General features: G+C 35.8%; 2 protein-coding genes across 2 annotated transcripts; both read left to right on the top strand.

Moving 5' to 3' along the window:
• Positions 1–3706: 3706 nt before the first annotated feature.
• On the top strand, positions 3707–9352 carry OR10K1 (olfactory receptor family 10 subfamily K member 1). Its single transcript, XM_001148690.5, has 2 exons — positions 3707–3777; positions 7301–9352. Exon 2 carries the CDS (start codon positions 7457–7459, stop codon positions 8396–8398), a length of 942 nt encoding a protein of 313 aa, XP_001148690.2. The 5' UTR covers positions 3707–3777; positions 7301–7456; the 3' UTR covers positions 8399–9352.
• Positions 9353–14908: 5556 nt separating this feature from the next.
• On the top strand, positions 14909–23613 carry OR10R2 (olfactory receptor family 10 subfamily R member 2). Its single transcript, XM_524910.4, has 2 exons — positions 14909–15041; positions 22617–23613. The coding sequence occupies exons 1-2, from the start codon at positions 15015–15017 to the stop codon at positions 23562–23564; spliced, it is 975 nt and encodes a 324-aa protein (XP_524910.4). The 5' UTR covers positions 14909–15014; the 3' UTR covers positions 23565–23613.
• Positions 23614–23735: the final 122 nt, after the last annotated feature.

Below are 23735 nucleotides of genomic sequence, written 5' to 3'. Positions count from 1 at the left end.
CCTATTAGCCTCCAACTAGAAAGAATCCAAGTATCTTTCAACAGTTCGATTTATCCTTCACTGAATAAATTGCAGTGTATTCATAAAATGGAATACTATTAAGCAATAAAAAGAATGAACTGACAAATGACACAACATGAGTGAATCTCAGAAATATGCGAAGAGAAAGAAACTAGACACAAAAGTTATCATACTGTATGATTCGATTTACATGAAATTCTGGAAAAGGCCAAACCATATTAACAGAAAACAGATTACTGTTTTTCTGGGACCAAGACTGAGTAGAACTGACCACAAGTGGGGAGGGGGAGAGTTCTGGCATTGTAGGAATGCTCTGTAATTTGATTGGGGTGTTTCTGGGACCAAATCTGGGTAGAATTGACCACAAGGCTGGAGGGGGAGATTTCTGGCATTGTAGAAATGCTTTGTAATTTGATTGGAGTGTTGTTGCTTAGTATTGCTTAAATGTACCAAACTGTACATTTAAGTTGGGAACATTTTATATGATGTAAGTTAATCCTCTATAAGGTTAATTGTTAGTATTAAAAATTTTCTAATAAAAATAAAAGACAAGGTGGAACACTTTTAATTCAAAGGTCAAACACAATTATTGAACCAAGTAGTCTCTCAAATCTATAAAGAAAAAATGTAATAGGAAAATAAAATAAATAGATAATTTTCAAAAGTTGGATAACGGTGTCTGATAATTTTTTAAAAAGTGCTTACCTCTACTATTAATCAAAGAAATGTAAATGGGAGCACGGTATGATTTTTATATTTCATCTTGGCTAGAATTTAAAAGATTAAAAGTAACATCGTATACATTATGGAGAAATTGGCATCTTCACATATTGTTAATAAAAGTATAAGTTTTATAACCTTTGTGGAGATTATATGCCAACACAATGCATATTAAAATTTGAAATAAGAATAGATTTTCAATCAGCAATTTCATTTTGTGGGTAATGCACAATTTTTCAAAAAACTATTTCATTTATCCAAACTCTGAGAAATTTATAAAAATTAATAAAATGGCATTTATAAAGTTATTCCAACTATGGACAACAAAAATCACAACTCTAGCATCTATTGCAAAGATTGAGGTAGGTTTACATACTGTTACTTTTTGAGAGTCTAGGAATTTAAAATAATAGGTTTGATAGAGAAAATAGAGGCTTATGTATGTATTGGAAGATTAGGAGAATAAATGTCAGGAAAGCTGCTCTTGATTTTCCGAATTGCAAGGATCACAGGAAGCCCTCACAGATGATCTTGGCTGCTTCAGTACTGATGCGTGATTCTCAGAAAATCTGAACGTGAAGGGCTAAAGTCCACATTTATAATCTGATAAGTGCTGGCGTATCACCCTGCCCCAAACAACTGGCTTCCCCCTTCTGCATCCACATATTTCATGAATGCTCCTTTTTCGTAAAACCCTTTTGGCAAGGTGATATGGAAAACAGACATCAGGATTTCCAGAATTTTTATTCCTACATTGTGGTACAGAGAACTTAGAAGTGTAAGTATGATACTAAATATCAGTAAAATATAGTCAGCACAGGTTTCCCTTTTAGATATTCACCATCCTTCTGTTGATGTTTAAATTTCCAAACAGTAATAACGAATATAATGAAAATACATCTCACATAAAGAGATACCCACATTTATCTCTAAAAATGAAACAATAAATTATTTGATAGCCTTTTCTTTGTAGATGGAATTATAATGTTTTGTAACATCAACACACCTTATATATACTGGTAGGTTAAGACAAGATGGGAAAATGATCAACATACACATATATACATAATAAAGCAAGCAGTAAAATAAAACAGCTACTGCAATCCTTTTTTCTGTAAGTAAACATGACTATCACTGATGCTTATGATTTTTTAAAATGTCACCTGTTTATATTCTTTTGAACTCACCTAATACCCCAACATTTCTGAAGGGCTTGAACTATTAGTGACTGCCTAAATTAGGTTGTTTTAGTCTTCTATTAAATTTTGCCTTTATATATGAAGTAATAAAAAATGCCCTAGAACATCTAGATTCTAGACATACTATTTTCTGCCTTGGTAGTGTAGCGGCAACACCCTATTTTTTGTTAAAAAACGGGATTCATTTCTGTCTGTAGATTACTGGTACAGAAGGACAAAGTAGACTGAAGTGGCCAAGGGGCCATCTCAATCACCATTTTTGTGTTTTCTGGTGGAAGTAACACTCCTTTGTGAAATAACACTTCTAATCCACAAAGCTCAAACTTATGCATATAAGTCATTAGGAGTAATAACAGAAGGATTCATTTCATCTCCCCTTAAACGTCGGTTCTCAGACTTATACATTCTTGTTAGTAGAGAATGGACACAATCCTTTGGCTGCTGGTTCAGAGTATATTCTGCTTTGGGAAGACACATGGGGCTGTACTAGGTATTGGCACAGAGCCAGTGCAGTAACTGAGCCTCAAGTAAACCGTTTCATATTCCACCAGGTCACCTCCTTCTGAGTGGTGGAATACACAGAGGCTTCCCAGTATTATTTAGTACATAATTATAATTCTCTCACTGACTTGTGAGGTCACTTCTGCCAAAGACCAAGTTCTCAAATACACATACATTAATTTCTGAGCTCTCCTTTCTGTCTCTATACTACTTATTTCTTCCTGCACCAATAGCGTGCTCTTTTTTATTACTAAAGCATTGTTTTTTTTTTTTACTAGGAAGAGTGAGGGCCTATATTACTTGCTCTTTACAAAATTGTTTTATAATTTCATGAAAATTTTGGAAATCTGATTGTCAGGGTGACTTCAAAATTTATGCATGGATTTGGGTTGGAATTATATTGGCTTTATAGATTAGCTTGAACAAAATTCACAACTCTATATTATTTTGTCATTCTGGTAAAATGCATTAATAAGATAACACACTGTTTGATGATAGAACTCAACTAAATTTGGTATACTTACTAAAATTTTAGGTTTTTGCAAAACATCTCAATGTTCTTAATTAGAGTTTCTAGGGGCAGTGCCCTGGAAAACATAATTCAACCCTCTTTTGATTCTTAGAAACACTGAAGTTGAGTGTCATTGGACAAATACATCAGTCTTCTGATTAAAATTCAGTAAAAATTTTCCACTTGATCTGTTGCATTACAGTCTTAATTGTGGTGGGCTCTCCTTCAGAATCCATCACAACTTTCAAATGGACTCAACTTTCAAAGCATACATGGACTAATTATGCTCATGACTTCAACTCCCCAGGCTCCTCAACTGAGGCCACCTTTGAGAAACTGGTGACATTATTTTTTCCAAAATGAACTTGACTCCTAATTAACCCCAAGACAACAGCTCCAGTGCAGTAGATCTAACCTCAGGAGTCCAGTGCTTACAGTACATGCTTCTAATAACCACAGCCCACGTTGGTCATCAGAACTTCTGAAGATGGTGACTTATCTGGAGAAGCTGGGAGTCCTGATAGATGGAGGAGGCTAGCTCTGTTGATTCAGATGAGAGTTTCTATCTCAAGGCAGCTTCCCTCTCATTTGCTGTTATTTCCTCAGGCTCTGATTTGTGGCAGTGGTGCTACTTGTCAGGAGACTGCCAAATACTGAATAGCTGCTTCTCTCTAAATTAGAAGGGAGAGAGCAATGTAAGTACTTACCGAGCAGTGGGAACATTGACCTAGCTTGGGGATTTGTGGGGACTGGACTTGAATGATGAGTAGTGTTTGAGAAAGTCTCTTTCTGTGCCCCCCATGGAGATCAGTGATGGCATTTCTGGTAAGTAGCAGAGTTAAAAAGGAGAATCAGAGGCTACCTTTCACTGAACTTACCAAGAGTGACTGGGAATGGCCTTTATAATTCTCAGAATTTGGCTGGGTGTAGTGGCTCACCCCTGCAATCCCAACACTTTGAGAGGCCAAGGTGGGTGAATCAACTGAGGTCAGGAGTTTGAGACCAACCTGGCCAACATGATGAAACCCCGTCTCTACTAAAAATAAAAAAATTAGCCAGGCATGGTTGCGTGCACCTGTAATCCCAGCTACCTGGGAGGCTGAGGCAGGAGAATTTCTTGAACCTGGGAGGCAGAAGTTGCAGTGAGCCGAGACCGTGCCATTGCATTCCAGCCTGGGCAACAGAGTGAGACTCCTTCTGAAAAAAAAAAAAATTATCTGAATTGTTCTTGAAGATCATATTGGGTCATTCTTACTCATAGCTAGATTTTATTTTCTTTTTTCTTTTCCTTCCTTTCTTCCTTTCTTCCTTATTTCCTTCCTTCCTTTCTTTCTTATTTCCTTCCTCCCTTCCTTCTTTCCTTCCTTCCTTCCTCCTCTACTTCTCTTTTTTGTTCATTGGTGGATTCATGGATTAAATGAAACAGATACTCCACTTGTCTCTCATCTCTCACTCTTCTACTTCTGTTTCTGCTGTGTACTCCTGGATGTATAATTTTAGGTATAATTGAAATCTAGTACTTAAACTCCATTTTAATATGGCAATCTGGAGAAATTAAAGATTTTTATTTGTATCTAAGAAGTTAAAATTTCACTCCTTTATTATCTGAAGCTGCTTACATAATTTCTCTCAGCTAACTGATTGATGTTTTCCTTAAAATAAATATTTGTATTTCTTAAAAGTTTTACACGTGAAAACTCTGTAGATTGCCTTCTTTTGGGGGAACCCAGCACCCTCAACTACTTTGTTTCTATTTAAATCCAGATTACATAAAATCCCAGTGGAGCATCTGAGGAATTAGAAAAATAAAACACTGAAGTAGCATCTCCAAGGATCATAGCCTGAATTCTATTCATACGTTCTAAAATATCACAATTAAGGGGATTTTGAGATCATCTAACTAGAGAGTCTTTGATTCTCTGAGCAAGAAAGGCTCCTAGGGGTCATAGTACTCCGATACTATCTTAGTCAAAATTCCTCTGTAAAATGTTCAGGGATCCTCTGCTTCAGTGCCTTCCACATATCCCAACAGTTTATTCCATTACTATTTATGCTATCCCTTTAATTAAAAAAAAAACTAAATATTGAAGGTAGATACCTCATCTAAAGTCACAGAAGACTAGACCTGAAACCTAAATCTTTTCACATCACCCTAAAGATCTTTCATCTTCATTTTACAGCTTGAACGTATTTTGTAGGATGAGAATTTTTATTTTCCTGGTCTTATGTCTTTCTATCAGTACAGATGACAACACACTATGGTGGTCCCTAATGGCATCTTGAGCAGATGGGGGCTGCCTTCTCAGATGCACCATGGAGCTGAATCCATAGATCATAAAAAGACAATTATATCGATCACATGATTCATTTAGGCTATGGATTTATATTAATACTATGTAAAAATCCACTGGACTAGAATCAGCTGTCCTCACGTGCCTGAGCAAAAAATAATCCAAACAATTCTCTTTGGTATCAGTTAGATACAGGTACTCCTTCAGAATCAGAGAATTCCAGCTTCCATGGTTTACATTATTCATCATATTCAGTCAAGTGAGGGCCTAGTGGTGGTTAGAGGTTGATTAGTTGAAAGAAGATTCAAATGAAAGTCTTTTGGGAAAGCAATGAGGCAAGGCTAAGCAATGACCATAAGTTTAGATTTCCTCATTGTTTTGAATAGACAGGAAATCATTTGTCCAGAAGGAGGTATTATGTAGGGAAACTTTTACCTTTCTGTATATAAAAACATATAACTAATACACACACACTCATACACAAATATAAATGGAGGTATACATTGTGTTTACTTTTTCTATGTTTATGTACAATAGTAATATCTTTATAGTTATACTAACGTTATTAAAATAAGTAATTATACTAACTAAGTTTAGGACCAGTTTCTAGTAAGTGAGAAAGAAAAAAAATCATCTCCAAATTCTATGAATAGATATAATGAATTTCAAGAATGCCTGATTAATTAATTTAGGGTTCAGGAAACAAAAAAAGTTGCTATTGAATAGAAAAATGGAAAAGTAACAGCAACAAAATTCTGGTAGCAGATGCCAATAATTTCCCAACACAAAATGATGTAGTAACTTCAGAAGTATATAAATGAAGACTGGATACCAGCAAGACATACTGGATGATTTTTTATCCAGATAGTGCTTTTTTTACTTATTAGGTTGGGTTATTGAAAAATGTTCCCGTGAAAAAAATTAGGCCTAAGATGACTTTAGAAATAATTTGTAATGGCAGTTTGCAAAATATTTTTAGTGGCAGAATGTTCAAAAGAAATCTTATTAACATAACAACATACAAAAGATACAAAGCCTATGGTTTACAGCAGGAGAGGGGAAACTGGCAAAATTCCCAAGTGTGCCATTCTCTCTCACACTCTGTAGCAAGCTCTGTCATTTCTACAAAACTCTTATTTCTCTGAGTTTCTCCAAGTTAGCTCAGCATGGAAAAGTGAAGTGTGTTGCAAAATGCCACAAAGTCAGTCATCTCTCCTTACCACCCTGGGGACTATTCTCTTCCTGAAAGAAGAATTTTTTTCTTTATACTAATGCACTAATGTTATTTATTTTTATTTTATTTTATTTATTTATTTTTGAGACAGATTCTCACTGTGTCACCCAGTCTGGAGTGCAGAGGCACAATCTTGGCTCACTGCAACCTCCGCCTCCCGGGCTCAAGTGAATCTCATGCCTCAGCCTCCCGAGTAGCTGGGATTACAGGTGTGTGCTGCCATACCTGGCTAATTTTTGTACTTTCAGTAAAGACTAGGTTTCGCCATGTTGCCGAGGCTGGTCTTGAACCCCTGGCCTCAAGCAATCCACCCACTTTGGCTTCTCAAAGTGCTAGGATTACAGGTGTGAGCCACCACATCCGGCTAATGTTATTTTTTGTTTCACTGTTGACTCAATGTTTCAACTTGTGGAACTTCCAATAGTATTTCTTACTGTTCTCTTGGAGATATAAAAAGTTCCCAATAAATAGATGTGTGCTCACATCTTTACTTAGAGATCATGGAATACTTTATCTCCTTTCTCATTTCATGGTTGGATAAACTGAAGTCCACATGATTATGTCTGAATATTATTCATTCTTTCGTTCTATATTCTGATCAGCTTCAGGTAGCTGAAGTTAACTTTTTCCACTTTGGAGAGTGAGTTGCCTTGGGTTTATAGTAAGTGACAAAAACAACAATCTATCTGTTACATAAGAAGGAAAACTATTAGCAAATTTCCTAATCCTTGGTCAGAGAGATAACCTGTTCCTCACATTAGAGAAGGCCTCCAAACTGGCTATCAGTTATTCTTTTGCATATTTTGCCTAATTCTTCTTTTAGCAGGCATTTTAATGGGGGAATGAAGAATTCCATCAAATATCTGGAAATGCCTGCCACCTGCAAACTTTGTGTGAAATTTCCCGTACATTTCCACTCTCCTTTCTGGATCCTGGTTTCTACCTCTGTCCCTGACTCTCCTTTATAGAAGTGCTCTCCATGGAGCAAGTCAATGAGACTGTGGTGAGAGAGTTCGTCTTCCTCGGCTTCTCATCCCTGGCCAGGCTGCAGCAGCTGCTCTTTGTTACCTTCCTGCTCCTCTACCTGTTCACTCTGGGCACCAATGCAATCATCATTTCCACCATTGTGCTGGACAGAGCCCTTCATACTCCCATGTACTTCTTCCTTGCCATCCTCTCTTGCTCTGAGATTTGCTATACCTTTGTCATTGTACCCAAGATGCTGGTTGACCTGCTGTCCCAGAAGAAGACAATTTCTTTCCTGGGCTGTGCCATCCAAATGTTTTCCTTCCTCTTCCTTGGCTGCTCTCACTCCTTCCTGCTGGCAGCCATGGGCTATGATCGCTATATGGCCATCTGTAACCCACTGCGCTACTCAGTGCTCATGGGACATGGGGTGTGTATGGGACTAGTGGCTGCTGCCTGTGCCTGTGGCTTCACTGTCTCCCTGGTTACCACCTCCCTAGTATTTCATCTGCCCTTCCACTCCTCCAACCAGCTCCATCACTTCTTCTGTGACATCTCCCCTGTCCTTAAACTGGCATCTCAGCACTCCGGCTTCAGTCAGCTGGTCATATTCATGCTTGGTGTATTTGCCTTGGTCATTCCTCTGCTACTTATCCTAGTCTCCTACATCCGCATCATCTCTGCCATTCTAAAAATCCCTTCCTCTGTTGGAAGATACAAGACCTTCTCCACCTGTGCCTCCCATCTCATTGTGGTAACTGTTCATTACAGTTGTGCCTCTTTCATCTACTTAAGGCCCAAGACTAATTACACTTCAAGCCAAGACACCCTAATATCTGTGTCATACACCATCCTTACCCCATTGTTCAATCCAATGATTTATAGTCTGAGAAATAAGGAATTCAAATCAGCCCTACGAAGAACAATCGGCCAAACTTTCTATCCTCTTAGTTAAAAAGCCATTTTTTAAACTACTAATGCCTAGTACATGCCAGGCAGAACGTGTGTTTTATACATTTTTTTCATTTAATTGTCCAGCTCCACTGTAACATAAGAACATTTTACATATGAGAAGAATGAGGCTCACAGAAGTTAAGACAGTCTGGCTTTCTACTCTCCATGATACTTTAACAAGACTAATCAGATATGAGAACAGAGCACACAGTTCCATAACAAATTTAAGTATATTTTACTGCTTTAAATATTGCTAATTTAAAAACTAATATGAGAGCAAAGATGCATCTAAACTGATGAGAGCTGTGTCTTGACGTAGACAGCTTGGATACATCAGGAAAGAAAAGATGTATCCAAAAAAACAAAAAGAAAGAAAAAAGCAAAAAAAAAGGAAAACAGCAGGAAATCCATCTATCCGTACTTTTCTTTTCCTAAAGACAACAGAAAACTTTGGTCCCACACATTCTGCTACAAATCTTGGTGGTCCTTTTTGTCTCCAGTTCATTTCCTTAACCTACATATTGAAATATCTTGGCCTTTACTTGGGGTTGTTTTGTTCTTCCTTTGTTTGAGGTGGAGCCACTTTATGGTTCTCCTCCTGATGCACATGTATGTCCTTCACATACTAGTGTGTCTTAGCCCCCACACTTGTTCCTGAAACACCATACTAATTTGCTCTCTTCAAGGAAGCTACTAGCATTGCCTACTTGCTGAAATATCTCAAGTAATTCCAAGCAAAGGGCTTGAGTTAATATTAATAGAAGGCTAGATTCCTAGAATGACCAGAAAACTTATGGAAAACCCTCCAGTGACTCCCTTTGCCCTACAAGATAACGCCAAGGGTCCTTCATTGTCATGAATCTATCATCTAGTTTCCACCTACCTCTTCAGTATTATCATTTCTAATTTTGTTATTCTCCATTTTCTATATGCCTTTTGTACACTCTGAAGCTAACCAACTATTTGCTTGTTTTAAAACAAATAAATGTGATGAACAAAATAAATGTGGTCTCTGCCCTCATAGACCTTACTGACTGGTTCAAGATAGTCCCAGTAAACAGAAAAATGAGGGAAAATACCTTACCAGTTTAAGTTGATTCTCTGAAGAAAAAGTGCATGCAGGCGATAGAGGAGAGAATACTAAGATAAACCTAATTTAGATCGAATGGCATAGGGTTGGTTTCTCAGAGAAACTGAGAGTCAACCTGCATGTAACCTGAAGGGTAATTAAAAGTCTTCAGGTAAAGGGGATATCCTTTAGGACAGAAGAAACAATGTGTACAAAACCCCTGAAGCAAGAACTGGATGAGTTGGAGACAAGTGAAGAAGGCCTGTATAAATGCTGTTTTAAAAATGCTTTTCAATTGACAAAATTATATATATTTATGGTGTAAAACATGATATTTTCTCCCATTCTGTAGGTTGCCTATTCACTCTGATGGTATTTTCTTTTGCTGTGCAGAAGCTCTTTAGTTTAATTAGATCCCATTTGTCAATTTTGGCTTTTGTTGCCATTGCCTTTGGTGTTTTAGACATGAAGTCCTTGCACATGCCTATGCCCTGAATGGTACTGCCTAGGTTTTCTTCTAGGGTTTTTATGGTTTTAGGTCTAAAATGTAAGTCTTTTATCCATCTTGAATAAATTTTTATATAAGATGTAAGGAAGGGATCCAGTTTCAGCTTTCTACATATGGCTAGTCAGTTTTCCCAGCACCATTTATTAAATAGGGAATCCTTTCCCCATTTCTTGTTTTTGTCAGACAAAGGGCTAATATCCAGAATCTACAATGAACTCAAACAAATTTACAAGAAAAAAACAAACAGCCCCATCAAAAAGTGGGCAAAGGATTATAACAGCAAAAAAAGGACTTCTTAATAGATGTTTTATTTATGACAGCTAAACACAAGACAACTAAAATCTAGGTTATTTTGCTCAGTATAATGTCAAGTGTATTGCTGCACATGTCAGTCATTTTGTTACTTTTTATTGGCAAGTAGTATTCCATTATATGAACATAACACAGTTTACCTAGTCACCTTTGGATGTTTTGTCAGATAAGCAGAACTAATTTAAGTAATGTAGATCCACAGTACCTGATTCCATTTACATGGCATTCTAACATAGTCAAAAGTAATTTAAGGGGAAAAAGATCAGAAAAGGGGTTGTGTACAACTGATTGGAAAGGAACATGAGGGTACTCTCTAGGGTTGTTGAATATGTTTGATAACTTGAGAGGTGTAAGGACTAAGTATCTGTATACATTTCTCAGAACTCACGGAATTATACTCTTAAAAATTTGCATTGCCCTTTATGTAAATTTTACCTTTATAAAGGAACTATAAACACATAGCAATCCCTAATTAGTAGGTTTGCTTTTTTCACAGTAGTATGTATTAGCAACTCTGAAAGACCTGTGTTTTTTAGGCTTGAACAAATGAGAAACAAATTGAGAATAAAGAGAGATAGGTTTCTCACTGTTGGAAAAGGAAAGTACAAAATCAAAATGGGGGAAGACTAGTATACACTCTACCTTGTAGGGCTCTATGTTATATGTGTAGAATATATACTATGTATTATTGAATGGAAACTATAAATATCCATATCAATTTATAGTTTTTAATAAAATATAGAGAAAAAAATCTACCTAAAAAAAAAAAAAGAAGACATTTATGCAGCCAGAAAACACATGAAAAAATGCTCATCATCACTGGCCATCAGAGAAATGCAAATCAAAACCATAATGAGACAGCATCTCACACCAGTTCGAATGGCGATCATTAAAAAGTCAGGAAACAACAGGTGCTGGAGAAGATGTGGAGAAATAGGAACACTTTTTTTTTGGTGGGAATGTAAACTAGTTCAACCATTGTGGAAGTCAGTGTGGCAATTCCTCAGGGATCTATAACTGGAAATACCATTTGACCCAGCCATCCCATTACTGGATATATACCCAGAGGATTATAAATCATGCTGCTATAAAGACACAGGCACACGTATGTTTATAGCAGCACTATTCACAATAGCAAAGACTTGGAACCAACCTAAATGTCCAACAACGATAGACTGGATTAAGAAAATGCAGCACATATACATCATGGAATACTATGCAGCCATAAAAATAATGAGTTCATGGCCTTTGTAGGGACATGGATGAAACTGGAAACCATCATTCTCAGCAAACTATCGCAAGGCCAAAAAACCAAACACCACATGTTCTCACTCATAGGTGAGAATTGAACAATGAGAACACATGGACAGAGGAAGGGGAACATCATACACTGGGGACTGTTGTGGGGTCCGGGGAAGGGGGAAGGATAGCATTAGGAGATATATCTAATGTTAAATGACGAGTTAATGGGTGCAGCACACCAACATGGCACATGTATACATATGTAACAAACCTGCACGTTGTGCACATGTACCCTAAAACTTAAAGTATAATAATAATAAAATAAAAAAATTTAAAAAATACAAAAAAACCATGATATTTTGATATACATATGTATTGTAGAATGGCTAAAGTTAATTAACATATACCTTTAGCTCATGTACTTATTTGTTTGTGGTGAGAACACTTACACTCTACTGTTAGCAATTTTCAAGTATATAATACATTATTATTAACTATAGTCATCAAGATATGCAATAGAGCTTTTAAAATTATTTCTTCTATCTAACTGAAATTTTGTACCCTTTGATAAACATCTTCAAAACTCTCCCCTCAACTGCTCACCCAATTTCAGCCTCTGGTAACCAACATTCTACTCTCTGCTTTTATGAGTTTGACTTTTTTTAGATTCCACATATGTGTGAGATCACATGGTGTTTGTCTTTCTGTGCCTGGCTTATTTCACTTAGCATAATATCATCCAGGTTCATCCATCTTATTGCAAACAGGACTTCTTTCTTTATATGGCTGAATAATATTTTACTGTGTATGTATACCACATTTTCTTATATTAGGTTGGTGCAAAAGTAATTGTGTTTTTTTTTTTTTGCCATTACTTTCAATGGCAAAAACTGCAATAACTTTTGCACCAACCTAATACATTTGTCCATTAATAGACACTTACTTAGGTTGATTCCACACCTTGACTATTGTGAATAATGCTACATAAACATGGGAGTGCAGCTATCTCTTTGACATTCTGACTTTATATCGATATACATCAAGTAGTGGAATTACAAGATCATATGGTAGTTATATTTTGAGTTTTTTGAGGAACCCCTTACTGAGTTCCATAATGGCTGTACTAATTTACAACTGTCAACAGTGTGTAGGGGTTCCCTTTTCTCCAAATCCTCCCTAACACTTTACATCTTTTGTCGTTTTGATAATAGCCATTCTAACAGGTGTGAGGCGGTATCTCTTTGTGGTTTTAATATGCATTTTCTGATGAATAGTGGGGTTGAGCATTTTTTTAGCTACCTACTGTCCATTTATATGTCTTGGGAAATGTCTATTCAGCTTCTTTGCCCATTTCTAATTGGGTTATTTGTTATTTTATGATTGAGTTTTTAAAGTTCTTTACATGTTGTGAATGTTAACCCATTATCAGATATATGGTTTGCAAATATTTTCTCTCATTACATATGCTGTCTCTTTATTCTTTTGATTGTTACTTTTTCTGTGCAGAAGTTTTTAGTTTGATGTAATCCCATTTGTCTATTCTGGCTTCAATTACCTGAGCTTTTGGGGTATAAATTCTTTTTCTGCTTTCTCTCTGGAATGAATTTGAATTTACTGACAGCATGGGTTTATGTACCAGACACAACTTTGTTGACCCAGTTCCTTGTATGGTGCCTGGCATAACAGAAATATCTGTTTTATGAATGGCCATCACTGTCCTGCAATTTTATGTGCCCCCCCCAATCTTGGTCTGCCACCTTCATGCCTTATCTTGGTCAATATTAACTCCATCCATTCTAGCAACTATGCCAAGCACATGGAAGTCATCTTCACCACTTTTTTTTTTTTTAATCCTCATACCACCCATTGTGTCCTATAGATTCCGCTGGCTGAAAGTTCCTCAATCACATTCCTTTTCTATTTTTACAGGATCATCCTGTCTTTTCTGGATTACTGCAAAAACTTCAAGTCCTTTGGTCCCCAATCCATTCTTCACACTGCTGCCAGGGAAGTCTTAGGGTTGTTGTGATGGTTAATTAGAAAATATGTGTTAAACACTTACAACAGTTGTCTGGCATATACTGAGCACTATTTTAATGTTGATTTTTATTATCATGGTCATCATCATCTTTCTAAAATAAAAATCTAATTAAATAATGTCCCAGGTTATAAAACTTTCAATAGTTTCTAACAGATTTGAAGGTACATTTTAACTCTTTGTTAAAAATTCTACCAAAGTACTTGTTGTTCCAATAAAATACATTGTTTCATGCCCTTTACTTTTACATGTATTTTCTGAAAATTTATGATTTCTTATTATTTGTCTACCCACTACTCAGATTTCAAAACTTCACTCAAGCATAACCACCTCTAAGTAGTTATTGACCTCCATAATCCAATTTGTATTTATTTTCCGTATTTCTTTATAGCGACATATGCATATCTCACATAATCCCCCATCGAAATGTGCAGCAGTCGCTGCTTTCTATGTTTCTTTCTCTGGGGGTTAATATTTTTCTTTTTTCTTTTTTTTTTCTTTTGAGATGGACTCTTACTCTATCACCCAGGCTGGAGTGCAATGGTGCAATCTCGGCTCACTGCAACCTCCGCCTCCCAGGTTCAAGCGATTCTCCCGCCTCAGCCTCTTGGGTAGCTGGGATTACAGGTGCCTGACACCATGCCCGGCTAATTTTTGTATTTTTAGTAGAGATGGGGTTTCACATGTTGGCCTGGCTGGTCTTGAACTCCTGACATCAGGTGATCCGCCTGCCTTGGCCTCTCAAAGTGCTGGGATTAGAGGCGTGAGCTACTGTGCCTGGCTGGAGGGTTAATTTCTTAAGGTTAAAAACTACCAATTATTTGAACTCAGATCGCCTAAACACAACACAGTTCATGACTGAAACTACACTTTGTAATAGATAAATACATGAATGCTCTCTCTGGGCACTATAACTGAGTTCTCCCACACTCTGCCTCATTTCCCATATTTGCTCCTTGCTGCTGTCACTGCTGGATCTACAAGAACCTGTCAGTCCATTGCTCTGCCATTTCTCAAAATATATTCCTTCCCTTGAAATAGAGGCTTGAGTTAAGGAGTGAACATTCTTGTCTCCAGAAAAAGGGCAAAAATCAGAAACTATAGGAGGAAGCCCATGGGAGGTTTTTCTGCTGATTGTATTTCTAGTAGCTTCTAGATTTGTAATGAGTCACTTCACCAAAGGATCTAAAATAGGAAACCAACGAATTTCCTGAGTCTATTCCTTTATCTATTTGGAAAAAAAAGCCTTGAGGAGCATTTTCCCTTTGGATCATAGTTGCTAATTGAGGGAGGGCAGAATGTGTCAGAAGCAATGTGGTCATGGCTCTCTAGGGTGCTAGATAGTAAAATTACCAAGCAGGCATTGATGCTAATGTGAACCAGAAAAAAAGCTCCTTAATTATACTCATTAGGGCTGTAGCTGATCCAGCCCATACAGAAGAGGCACAATGACCACTGTTCTGGGGAGCGAAGTAGTAAGTCATTTGTTGCTGTCTTGAAAAATTTTAAGAGACTAGCAGGAAGATGTGTAATATATTGGGAATATGCTAGTTTTGGGGAATTACTTAGATTTTTCCTTAAAGGGCCTGGGCCATGATTAAGATATACGGCAACTGCATTCCTCTGTACCCCAGGATTCGTGTTTTAAAGAAAGTGAAACTCTTTCATATTGGAGATTTGGTCTTTATTCCATAGATTGCTTGCAGAAATTAAATTATCTAAAATCTTAGGACATATTTATGTCATTTTAAAGATGTTAGCTAGTTATGCCTTTTATCTTATGTTTAATTCAGAAATTGTTGAGATTTTCTTCAAATTGCAGTCTACAAATACATGACAGCAAAGGATTGGAAGGTGGTAATAGGAAAAGTAGCTGGATGGGCAGATAAAATAATGCTCAAGTTGAGATCTTAAGGTCAACAAAAAAGAACATTAGAGATATTGCAGAATGGTCAAAAAGGCTATCCCTGGCACCAGTCTTAAGAAGGAATGAAGGAAGAAAGGAAGGAAATATTTAATTAGGGCTTCTTATAGTTCTGGGCTACGTTTTTTACTTATGTTGTCCATTCATCTTTATAATATCCCATATTACAGAAGAGAAAACTAAGATTCAGGAGGATTAATTTATTTGCTCAAAGAAAATGCTGAAATAAGAATGTGAATTCCATCTTGAGTGCTTTCTTCATAACATAAATTTTTATCTAGCTTCCTTGATCACTTGCTGGAAGTATCTTTACCAACTACATGAAAAACACCTACAAATTAGTTGCAATGATTTATTTAGGTATTAATTTGCTTAATTATAATTTTGTCAGATTTTGAATATTTGTTCTTGCTAGAAACTCTGATGCTGATGTGGTTAGAGAGATGTATATAAATGTTTGGTGCATGATACGGAAACTTTTGTCAAATGAACAACATAGTCTTTGATTCTAAGAGCTTAAATTGTACCAGGTAAGAATGATCATTGTATAGAATGATCTAAAATGTAAGAAGTCCAAGAATGAGTGTTTCACAAGGGTAAAGATCTTTGGTTTGTTCACTGTTGTATCTCAAACACCAAATAATGTGTCTCAGATTTAGTAATGTATACAATAAATAGTTTTTAAATTGAAATAGTGCTTGGAAACCTGGCTTACAGGGAAGTGATTTGAAAGATTAGAGGATCTGCCCTAACACAGGAAAAGGCATAGTTGTTATAAGACATGGCTCTTTGCATGTTCAGTGAACTAAGAAGTTCCATAAGATTAAAACATTGGGATAAAATCTGGGAACTGGAATAAATGTTTGCAGTGTTGTGAGAGATCTAACAGCCTTTTTCCTTGTCTTTCCTTCCTTTTTTCTTCCCTTTCTTTCCTTCCCTTTCCCTCCCTTTCTTTATCCTTCCTTCCTTCTTCCTTCCTTCCTTCCTCCCTCCCTCCCTCCCTCCTTCCTTCCTCCCTCCTTCCCTCTTTCCCTCTCTGCTTCCTTCCTCCCTCCTTCCCTCTTTCCCTCTCTGCTCCCTTCCTCCCTCCTTCCCTCTTTCCCTCTCTGCTTCCTTCCTTCCCTCCCTCCCTCTCCCTCCCTCCCCCTCTCTCTTTCTTTCTTTCTTTTTCTTTTCTTTCTTTTTTCTTTTCTTCTCTTTCTTCATTTCTCCCTTTCTTCCTTTCTTTCTTCTTTCTTTCTTTCTTTCTAAGAAAATTGGAATTTTACAATGTTTGCAGGGATTATTATAGGGTTCTGAGTAAGAAGGTACTTGGTTCAATGTAAATTTAAATGTCTCTGTGACTGCCACTTCTGAGTTGAACTGTTTCAACACCCACCTTACCATTTATTCTCCTATCCTCTCCCATCTTCTCCTAGCTGTTCTCTGTGTTCGCAATGCCATGCCTCCTATTCTCAGGCCCCTGTATCTCTGCTGCCCAAATCACTCTGGAAAATAATCTCCTCCAACTGCCCTTCCCAAGTCAACAGGAGTGGAGGTAAAAATGAAAAACAGAATGAAACAAACAAAACCCTACAGCTTCCTACTTTGAATAAATTTGTTTCTTCTAATTTCTCCCTTCAGGCTGGATACAGGAGAGGAAAGGCAAACAAAAATAAAGAGTGTCATAAGATATTTATTCTTTTTAAAGAAATACAGATTCTCTTCAGATTCCATAGTTCTGGCTCTAGAGAGGAATCAGTCATGTAGAAAATACCAGACAGGGGTTACAGGGGGCCTGGAGAGAAAAAGAAAGTTCATTCTCCAATAAAGATGTTATGAATCAGTTGGTCAGCCCATTGAGTGTGTATTCTATTTTCGTAGTTCTGTCTGCAAGAAAAAGTACAAATATATTTTAATTGACAACTAGTATGCATGCACACATACACAAATTGAAATAAAATATTTGCTTTAAATAAGAGCTATTCAGACTGGGTATGCTTTATTTTAATCTTCTCTTCTATTATCTGCTCTCCATTTAAATTTAAAAACTGCTGGGGTTGAAACCTAATTTGATTCTATAACCTCAGTGATGTAATAAACATAAAGTTTCAAAATCACTGTCTTAAAACGTATTTTCCTATAAGACAAAGAGACCAGCAAAAAAAAATTAATAATAGTTAAGAAAATAATACCACTAGATAGAGCACTTATTATGTAGCAGGTGTTGTTCTCAGCACTGTATAAAAATTAATACATTTAATAATAATCACAGCCTGTTTCATAGATGAGACAACTACAATATAGCAAAGTTAAATAGTCTAAGGTTACAGTCACCCAATGGAAGAACTGGGACCCAAAGCCAAGTTACCTTCCTCTAGATTCCATACTGTCATTCAATACACAGTAATCCTGCCTTTCTTAAAACAAGTACTATTAGTTTGTGTTACAATTTTCAATTTTTCCTTATTAAAAATACATTTTTACATATAAATCTCTATAGGCAACTTTTAAGAAATAGAATATTGGAATAAATTAGATAAATATATTCAAGGATGTAGATATATTTTGCTAAATTGCTTGGCATAAACAAAACCAAATTATAATCTTATTAGTAAATTTTTTGTTACTAGTCATATAACACCACCACAGCTAATTTGATGAGTGTAAATAACATCTCTACTTTACTTTATTTGAAATACACTTCAAGTTAAAATATATTTTTAACATAAATTTTTATATGTTTGATGCATTCTATTTCTATTTTATAAACTGTATGCTTTTATCTGTTTTCTTCTTCAAAGTTTGTTATTTTCTCCATCGGCTTGTAATACATTTTTTATTAATATTAACACCTGAAGAATATTTTTGGTAGTTTTCCATTTGTTGTTTGCTTTCTATTATTTCTAATTGTGCCTTTCTGTAAATAAATATTTTATTTTATACCAATTGTTGCTTAATACTCTTTGATAATATCTCATTATTGTTTAAGTTTAGCTTTTCAAATTTTCTGTCCAGTAATACAATGTTTTCTAATCCTTTACATTTTTTTGTATTTTATTAACATATAAATTTTGAATGTATCCGTTGAAAATTTAAACTGATATTTAAAATGTATTAAAGATGTATTTATTAAGTTACTATTATAGGTCAGAAACAGTTTAGGTGGCATTGAGATGTTTTATATTTTAAAAATCATTAAATTTTTGTTTAGGTAAAGAATTAAGGTATAAACTTTCTTCTGATAACTGCTTTAAATTTAGACATATTTTCTAATATATATAGCTGACATTATTTTCTAAAACTTATTTTATTTTACATTATATTTTCCCTTTGACCCAACACTTGTTTAATAGTATTTTCAAATTATCATATGGAAGAGCTTTCAAAAATATGATTTTCATATGATTTTATTGTTACTGATCAATGGTTTTGCTCAAATGTACAGACAGGTTTTCTATATTTTTTAAAAAAAATTTAAGTAGGCTGGGTGCGGTGGTTCATGCCTGTAACCCCAGCACTTTGGGAGTCCGAGGTGGGCAGATCACGAGGTCAGGAGATCGAGACCATCCTGGCTAACGCGGTGAAACCCCGTCTCTACTACAAGTACAAAAAAACTAGCTGGGCGTGGTGGCAGGTGCCTGTAGTCCCAGCTACTCAGGAGGCTGAGGCAGGAGAATTGCTTGAACCCGGGAGGCGGAGCTTGCAGTGAGCCGAGATCATGCCACTGCACTCCAGCCTGGGCGACAGAGTGAGACTCCATCTCAAAAAAAAGGAAAAAAATTAAAATAATTAAACTTAAAAAATTAATGTTTTAATTAATGCTTCTTTAAGTATATAGGATAAATGTGTAAGATACGTTTTAGTCTTTACAGTTTTTGATCAATGTTTGTGAGCACTTGGATAGTCATGAATATGAATAAGATGAAAGGGTGATGGATCATTTCAATGTGTAGATACAAGTCTTTTATTTCATAGCATTCTAACTGGTGTGAAATGGTATCTCATTGTGGTTTCGATTTGCATTTCTCTGATGATTATTGATGATGAGCATTTTTCATAAGTTTCATGGCTGCTTGTATGTCTTATTTTGAGAGGTGTCTGTTCATATCCTTTGCACATTTTAAAATGGGGTTTATTGTTTTTTGCTTGATTTGTTTAAGTTTCTTAAAGATTCTGAATATTAGGCCTTTGTCTGATGCATAGTTTGAATATTTTCTCCCATTCTGTAGGTTGTCTGGTTCAATATTTGAAAATCAATAAATGTAATTCATGACATAAACAATTAGAAATGAAATTCATATGATCATCTCAATAGATGCAGAAAATTTTCAATAAAATCTAACATCCCTTCATGATAAAAACCCTCAACAGACTAGGCTTTAAGGAACATATCTCAAAATAATAAGAGCCATCTGTGACAAACCCACAGCCAACATCATATTCAACAAGCAAAAGCTGGAACTATTCTTGAGCACTGAAACAACACAAGGATACCCATTCTTACCACTCCTATTCAAGGCAAGAGAAAGAAATTAAAGGCATCCAAATAGGAAGAAAATGTCAAACTATTTGTCTCCATTGTTGATATTATTCCATATCTAGAAAACTAATTTAAAGACTCTGCCAAAAGGCTCCTAGAACTGATAAATGACTTTAGCAAAATTTTAGGATACAAAATCAATCTTAAAAAATCAGTAGTATTTCTATATATCAATAATGTCTAGACTGAGGGTCAAATCAAGAACACAATTATATTTCAATAACCACAAAGAAAATAAAATATCTAGAAATGCACCTAATAAAAGAGGAGAAAGGTCTCTACAAGGAGAACTAAAAAACACTGCTCAAAGAAATCAGAGATAACACAAATAAATGGAAAAACATTCCATACTCATGAACTGGAATAATCAATATTGTTAAAATGGCCGTACTGTCAAAAGCAATTTACAGATTCAATGCTATTCCTATCAAACTACCAATGTAATTTTATCAGAACTAGCAAAACTATTATAAAATTCATATGAAACCAAAAAAGCACTCAAATAGCCCAAGTAACCCTAAAGAAAAAGAACAAAGCCAGAGAGAAGCATCATACTAGCCAACTTCAAACTATACTATAACGTTACAGTAACCCAAACAGCATGGTTCTGGTGCAAAAACAGACACATAGACCAAAGGAACATAATAAAAAACTAAGAAAGCAAGCTGCACACCTACAACCATCTGATCTTCAACAAGGCTGACAAGAGCAAACAATGGAAGAAGGACTCCCTATTCAATAAATGGTGTGGGAATAGCTGGCTAGCCATCTGCAGAAGAGAGAAACTGGACCCTCACCTTTCACCATATACAAAAATTAACTCAAAGTGGATTAAAAATTTAAATGTAAAACCTCAAACTCTAAAAATCCTAGACGAAAACCTGGGGAATACTATTCTCAATATCAGCCTTGGCAAAGAATTTTTGGTTAAGTTCCCAAAAGCAATTGTAGCAAAAACAAAAATTCATAAGTGGGAGCTAATTAAACTAGAGCTTTTGCACAGCAAAAGAAACTATTGACAGAGAGAAGAGATTCTTATTTCTACCTGTTAGAACCTGAGGGGAGGTTTATGTGCAGTAATTAGAAAACATTTCATATAAGCTAATTTTATTTAATGGGATTCTACCTGACTAAAAAGTATTCTTGTCTTCTCTTATACTAAGATTTAATTAACTGTTACTAGAAAATCAAAGGTATACTACATTGCTTTGACTATTTACTGCAGAAAAAAACTATTGTAAGTTTCAAACCCCAATTTTCATTTTTTCATAAACCATACACAAAGTTTTTCCTAAAAGTAGTTTATGTATCAGAATTCAATGACTCTACAATGGACCATGTTTTATTTAAGGCATGCTGGACTCCATGTGTGTCTATAGATAAAGATGATGGGTAAGGAAAGAAGGAAGGTGATAAGGATAATTCTAGTCACTTCAGAAAATACTTATTCTGCATATAAATACAGATAATTAGTCATAATCTGTTTGCTCATTTTTCTTGAATGTCTACATTATTGCTGTTCAAAATGGGGAATAAGTGATATTAACCTAATTCAATCCATCTATATTGAGCTCAACAGAACCTATCTCCCAACCCTCTGTTCAGGTATATAATATCTTCTTTTGTAAAATGTGTTTATGGTTATTTTAATTATTATTACAAATATAACTGGGCATTACTAGAGTGGTAAACTTTATCAGCCTGAGAATGCAAATAATCAACTTACAATTGTTTCTATCAACAATCTTCAAAGAGCTGTGATGTGTTCCAGAAACACTTAAAGATCCTAGAGTAGGACTAAAATGGTGACAACTAAATGGATCACAATGCTCCAAAAGCCTCTATTTAGTGATTAAACTAGACACATTTGGACAATTCTGATTTCTTTTCATATAAATTTTATAATCATCTTATCAACCTTTAGATGAAAAGCCTGCTGGGATTTGTTAAGAATTATGTTGACTACATAGACCAATTTGGTCAGAATTGCTCTTTATTTTATTACATCTTTAAACTCATGAACATGGGTGTTCTTCACTTAGTCATATATTTTATAATTTAACCCAGCAATGTTTGAGAGATTTCTCTGTATATGTCTCACACTTTTTTGTTAAATCTGACACTAAGCTTTTTTATGATATTGTGAATTGAATTGTTTTCTTAATATCATTTTTAGATTTTTTGTTGCTTGTTGTAGTAGGCCAAATAATGAGCTCCCAAAGATGTCTATGTTTTAATCACCAGAACCTGAGAATATGTTAGATTATACAAGCTCAAGGAATTAAGGCTGCAGAAGGAAAGTCAACTGACAATAAAATAGAGATATTATCTTGTATTATTCTGGTGGGCCCAAAGTAATCATAAGGGTTCTTAAAATTGGGAGAGAGAATCAGAAAGTCAGAGAAAGAGATGTAACTTTGTTGACTTTGAAGATGGAAGAAGGGGACCATGAACCAATGAACATGAGAGGTAGTTAGGAACCGGAAAAGGTGAATAAAAGGCAAGATTCTTCTTTGTCACCACCTGAAAGGAACAAAGGAGTGCATGCCCCAAATTCTTATATTCACATACCTGAATATGTTTTACTTCTTTCCCCCTTTGCAGATCTTGGCAGAAAACCTCACCATGGTCACCGAATTCCTGTTGCTGGGTTTTTCCAGCCTTGGTGAAATTCAGCTGGCCCTCTTTGTAGTTTTTCTTTTTCTGTATCTAGTCATTCTTAGTGGCAATGTCACCATTATCAGTGTCATCCACCTGGATAAAAGCCTCCACACACCAATGTACTTCTTCCTTGGCATTCTCTCAACATCTGAGACCTTCTACACCTTTGTCATTCTACCCAAGATGCTCATCAATCTACTTTCTGTGGCCAGGACAATCTCCTTCAACTGTTGTGCTCTTCAAATGTTCTTCTTCCTTGGTTTTGCCATTACCAACTGCCTGCTGTTGGGTGTGATGGGTTATGATCGCTATGCTGCCATTTGTCACCCTCTGCATTACCCCACTCTTATGAGCTGGCAGGTGTGTGGAAAACTGACAGCTGCCTGTGCAATTGGTGGCTTCTTGGCCTCTCTTACAGTAGTAAATTTAGTTTTCAGCCTCCCTTTTTGTAGCGCCAACAAAGTCAATCATTACTTCTGTGACATCTCACCAGTCATTCTTCTGGCTTGTACCAACACAGATGTTAACGAATTTGTGATATTCATTTGTGGAGTTCTTGTACTTGTGGTTCCCTTTCTGTTTATCTGTGTTTCTTATCTCTGCATTCTGAGGACTATCCTGAAGATTCCCTCAGCTGAGGGCAGACGGAAAGCGTTTTCCACCTGCGCCTCTCACCTCAGTGTTGTTATTGTTCATTATGGCTGTGCTTCCTTCATCTACCTGAGGCCTACAGCAAACTATGTGTCCAACAAAGACAGGCTGGTGACGGTGACATACACGATTGTCACTCCATTACTAAACCCTATGGTTTATAGCCTCAGAAACAAGGATGTCCAACTTGCTATCAGAAAAGTGTTGGGCAAGAAAGGTTCTCTAAAACTATATAATTGAAATATTATTACATTTTAGATTTCTTAATAAATAATGCCTTTTTATCACATGCATATTATAACTGTAACAAATTCATTGAAATAATAGGAGTCCTTAAGAGGCATGTCATAAAATATGTTTTTCTCCTTACAGTCTCTTTAAAGTTAATCCACAAGCTAATGTTTTTCATTT

This window comes from Pan troglodytes, chromosome 1 (genome assembly GCF_028858775.2).
Source record: "Pan troglodytes isolate AG18354 chromosome 1, NHGRI_mPanTro3-v2.0_pri, whole genome shotgun sequence".
Lineage (NCBI taxonomy): Eukaryota > Metazoa > Chordata > Mammalia > Primates > Hominidae > Pan > Pan troglodytes.
The sequence above is the reverse complement of the archived record's forward strand: the minus strand, read 5'-3'. Positions and strand labels throughout refer to the sequence as shown.

What these genes read in the sequence shown, in the direction of transcription:
- OR10R2 (XM_524910.4), top strand. Translation starts at nt 15,015, where the DNA reads ATGACCACTGTTCTGGGGAGCGAAGTA. An exon ending in CTGTTCTGGGGAGCGAAGTA is followed by an intron (nt 15,042 to 22,616) that starts GTAAGTCATTTG and finishes CCCCCTTTGCAG; the next exon opens with ATCTTGGCAGAAAACCTCAC.
- OR10K1 (XM_001148690.5), top strand. Translation starts at nt 7,457, where the DNA reads ATGGAGCAAGTCAATGAGACTGTGGTGAGAGAGTTCGTCTTCCTCGGC.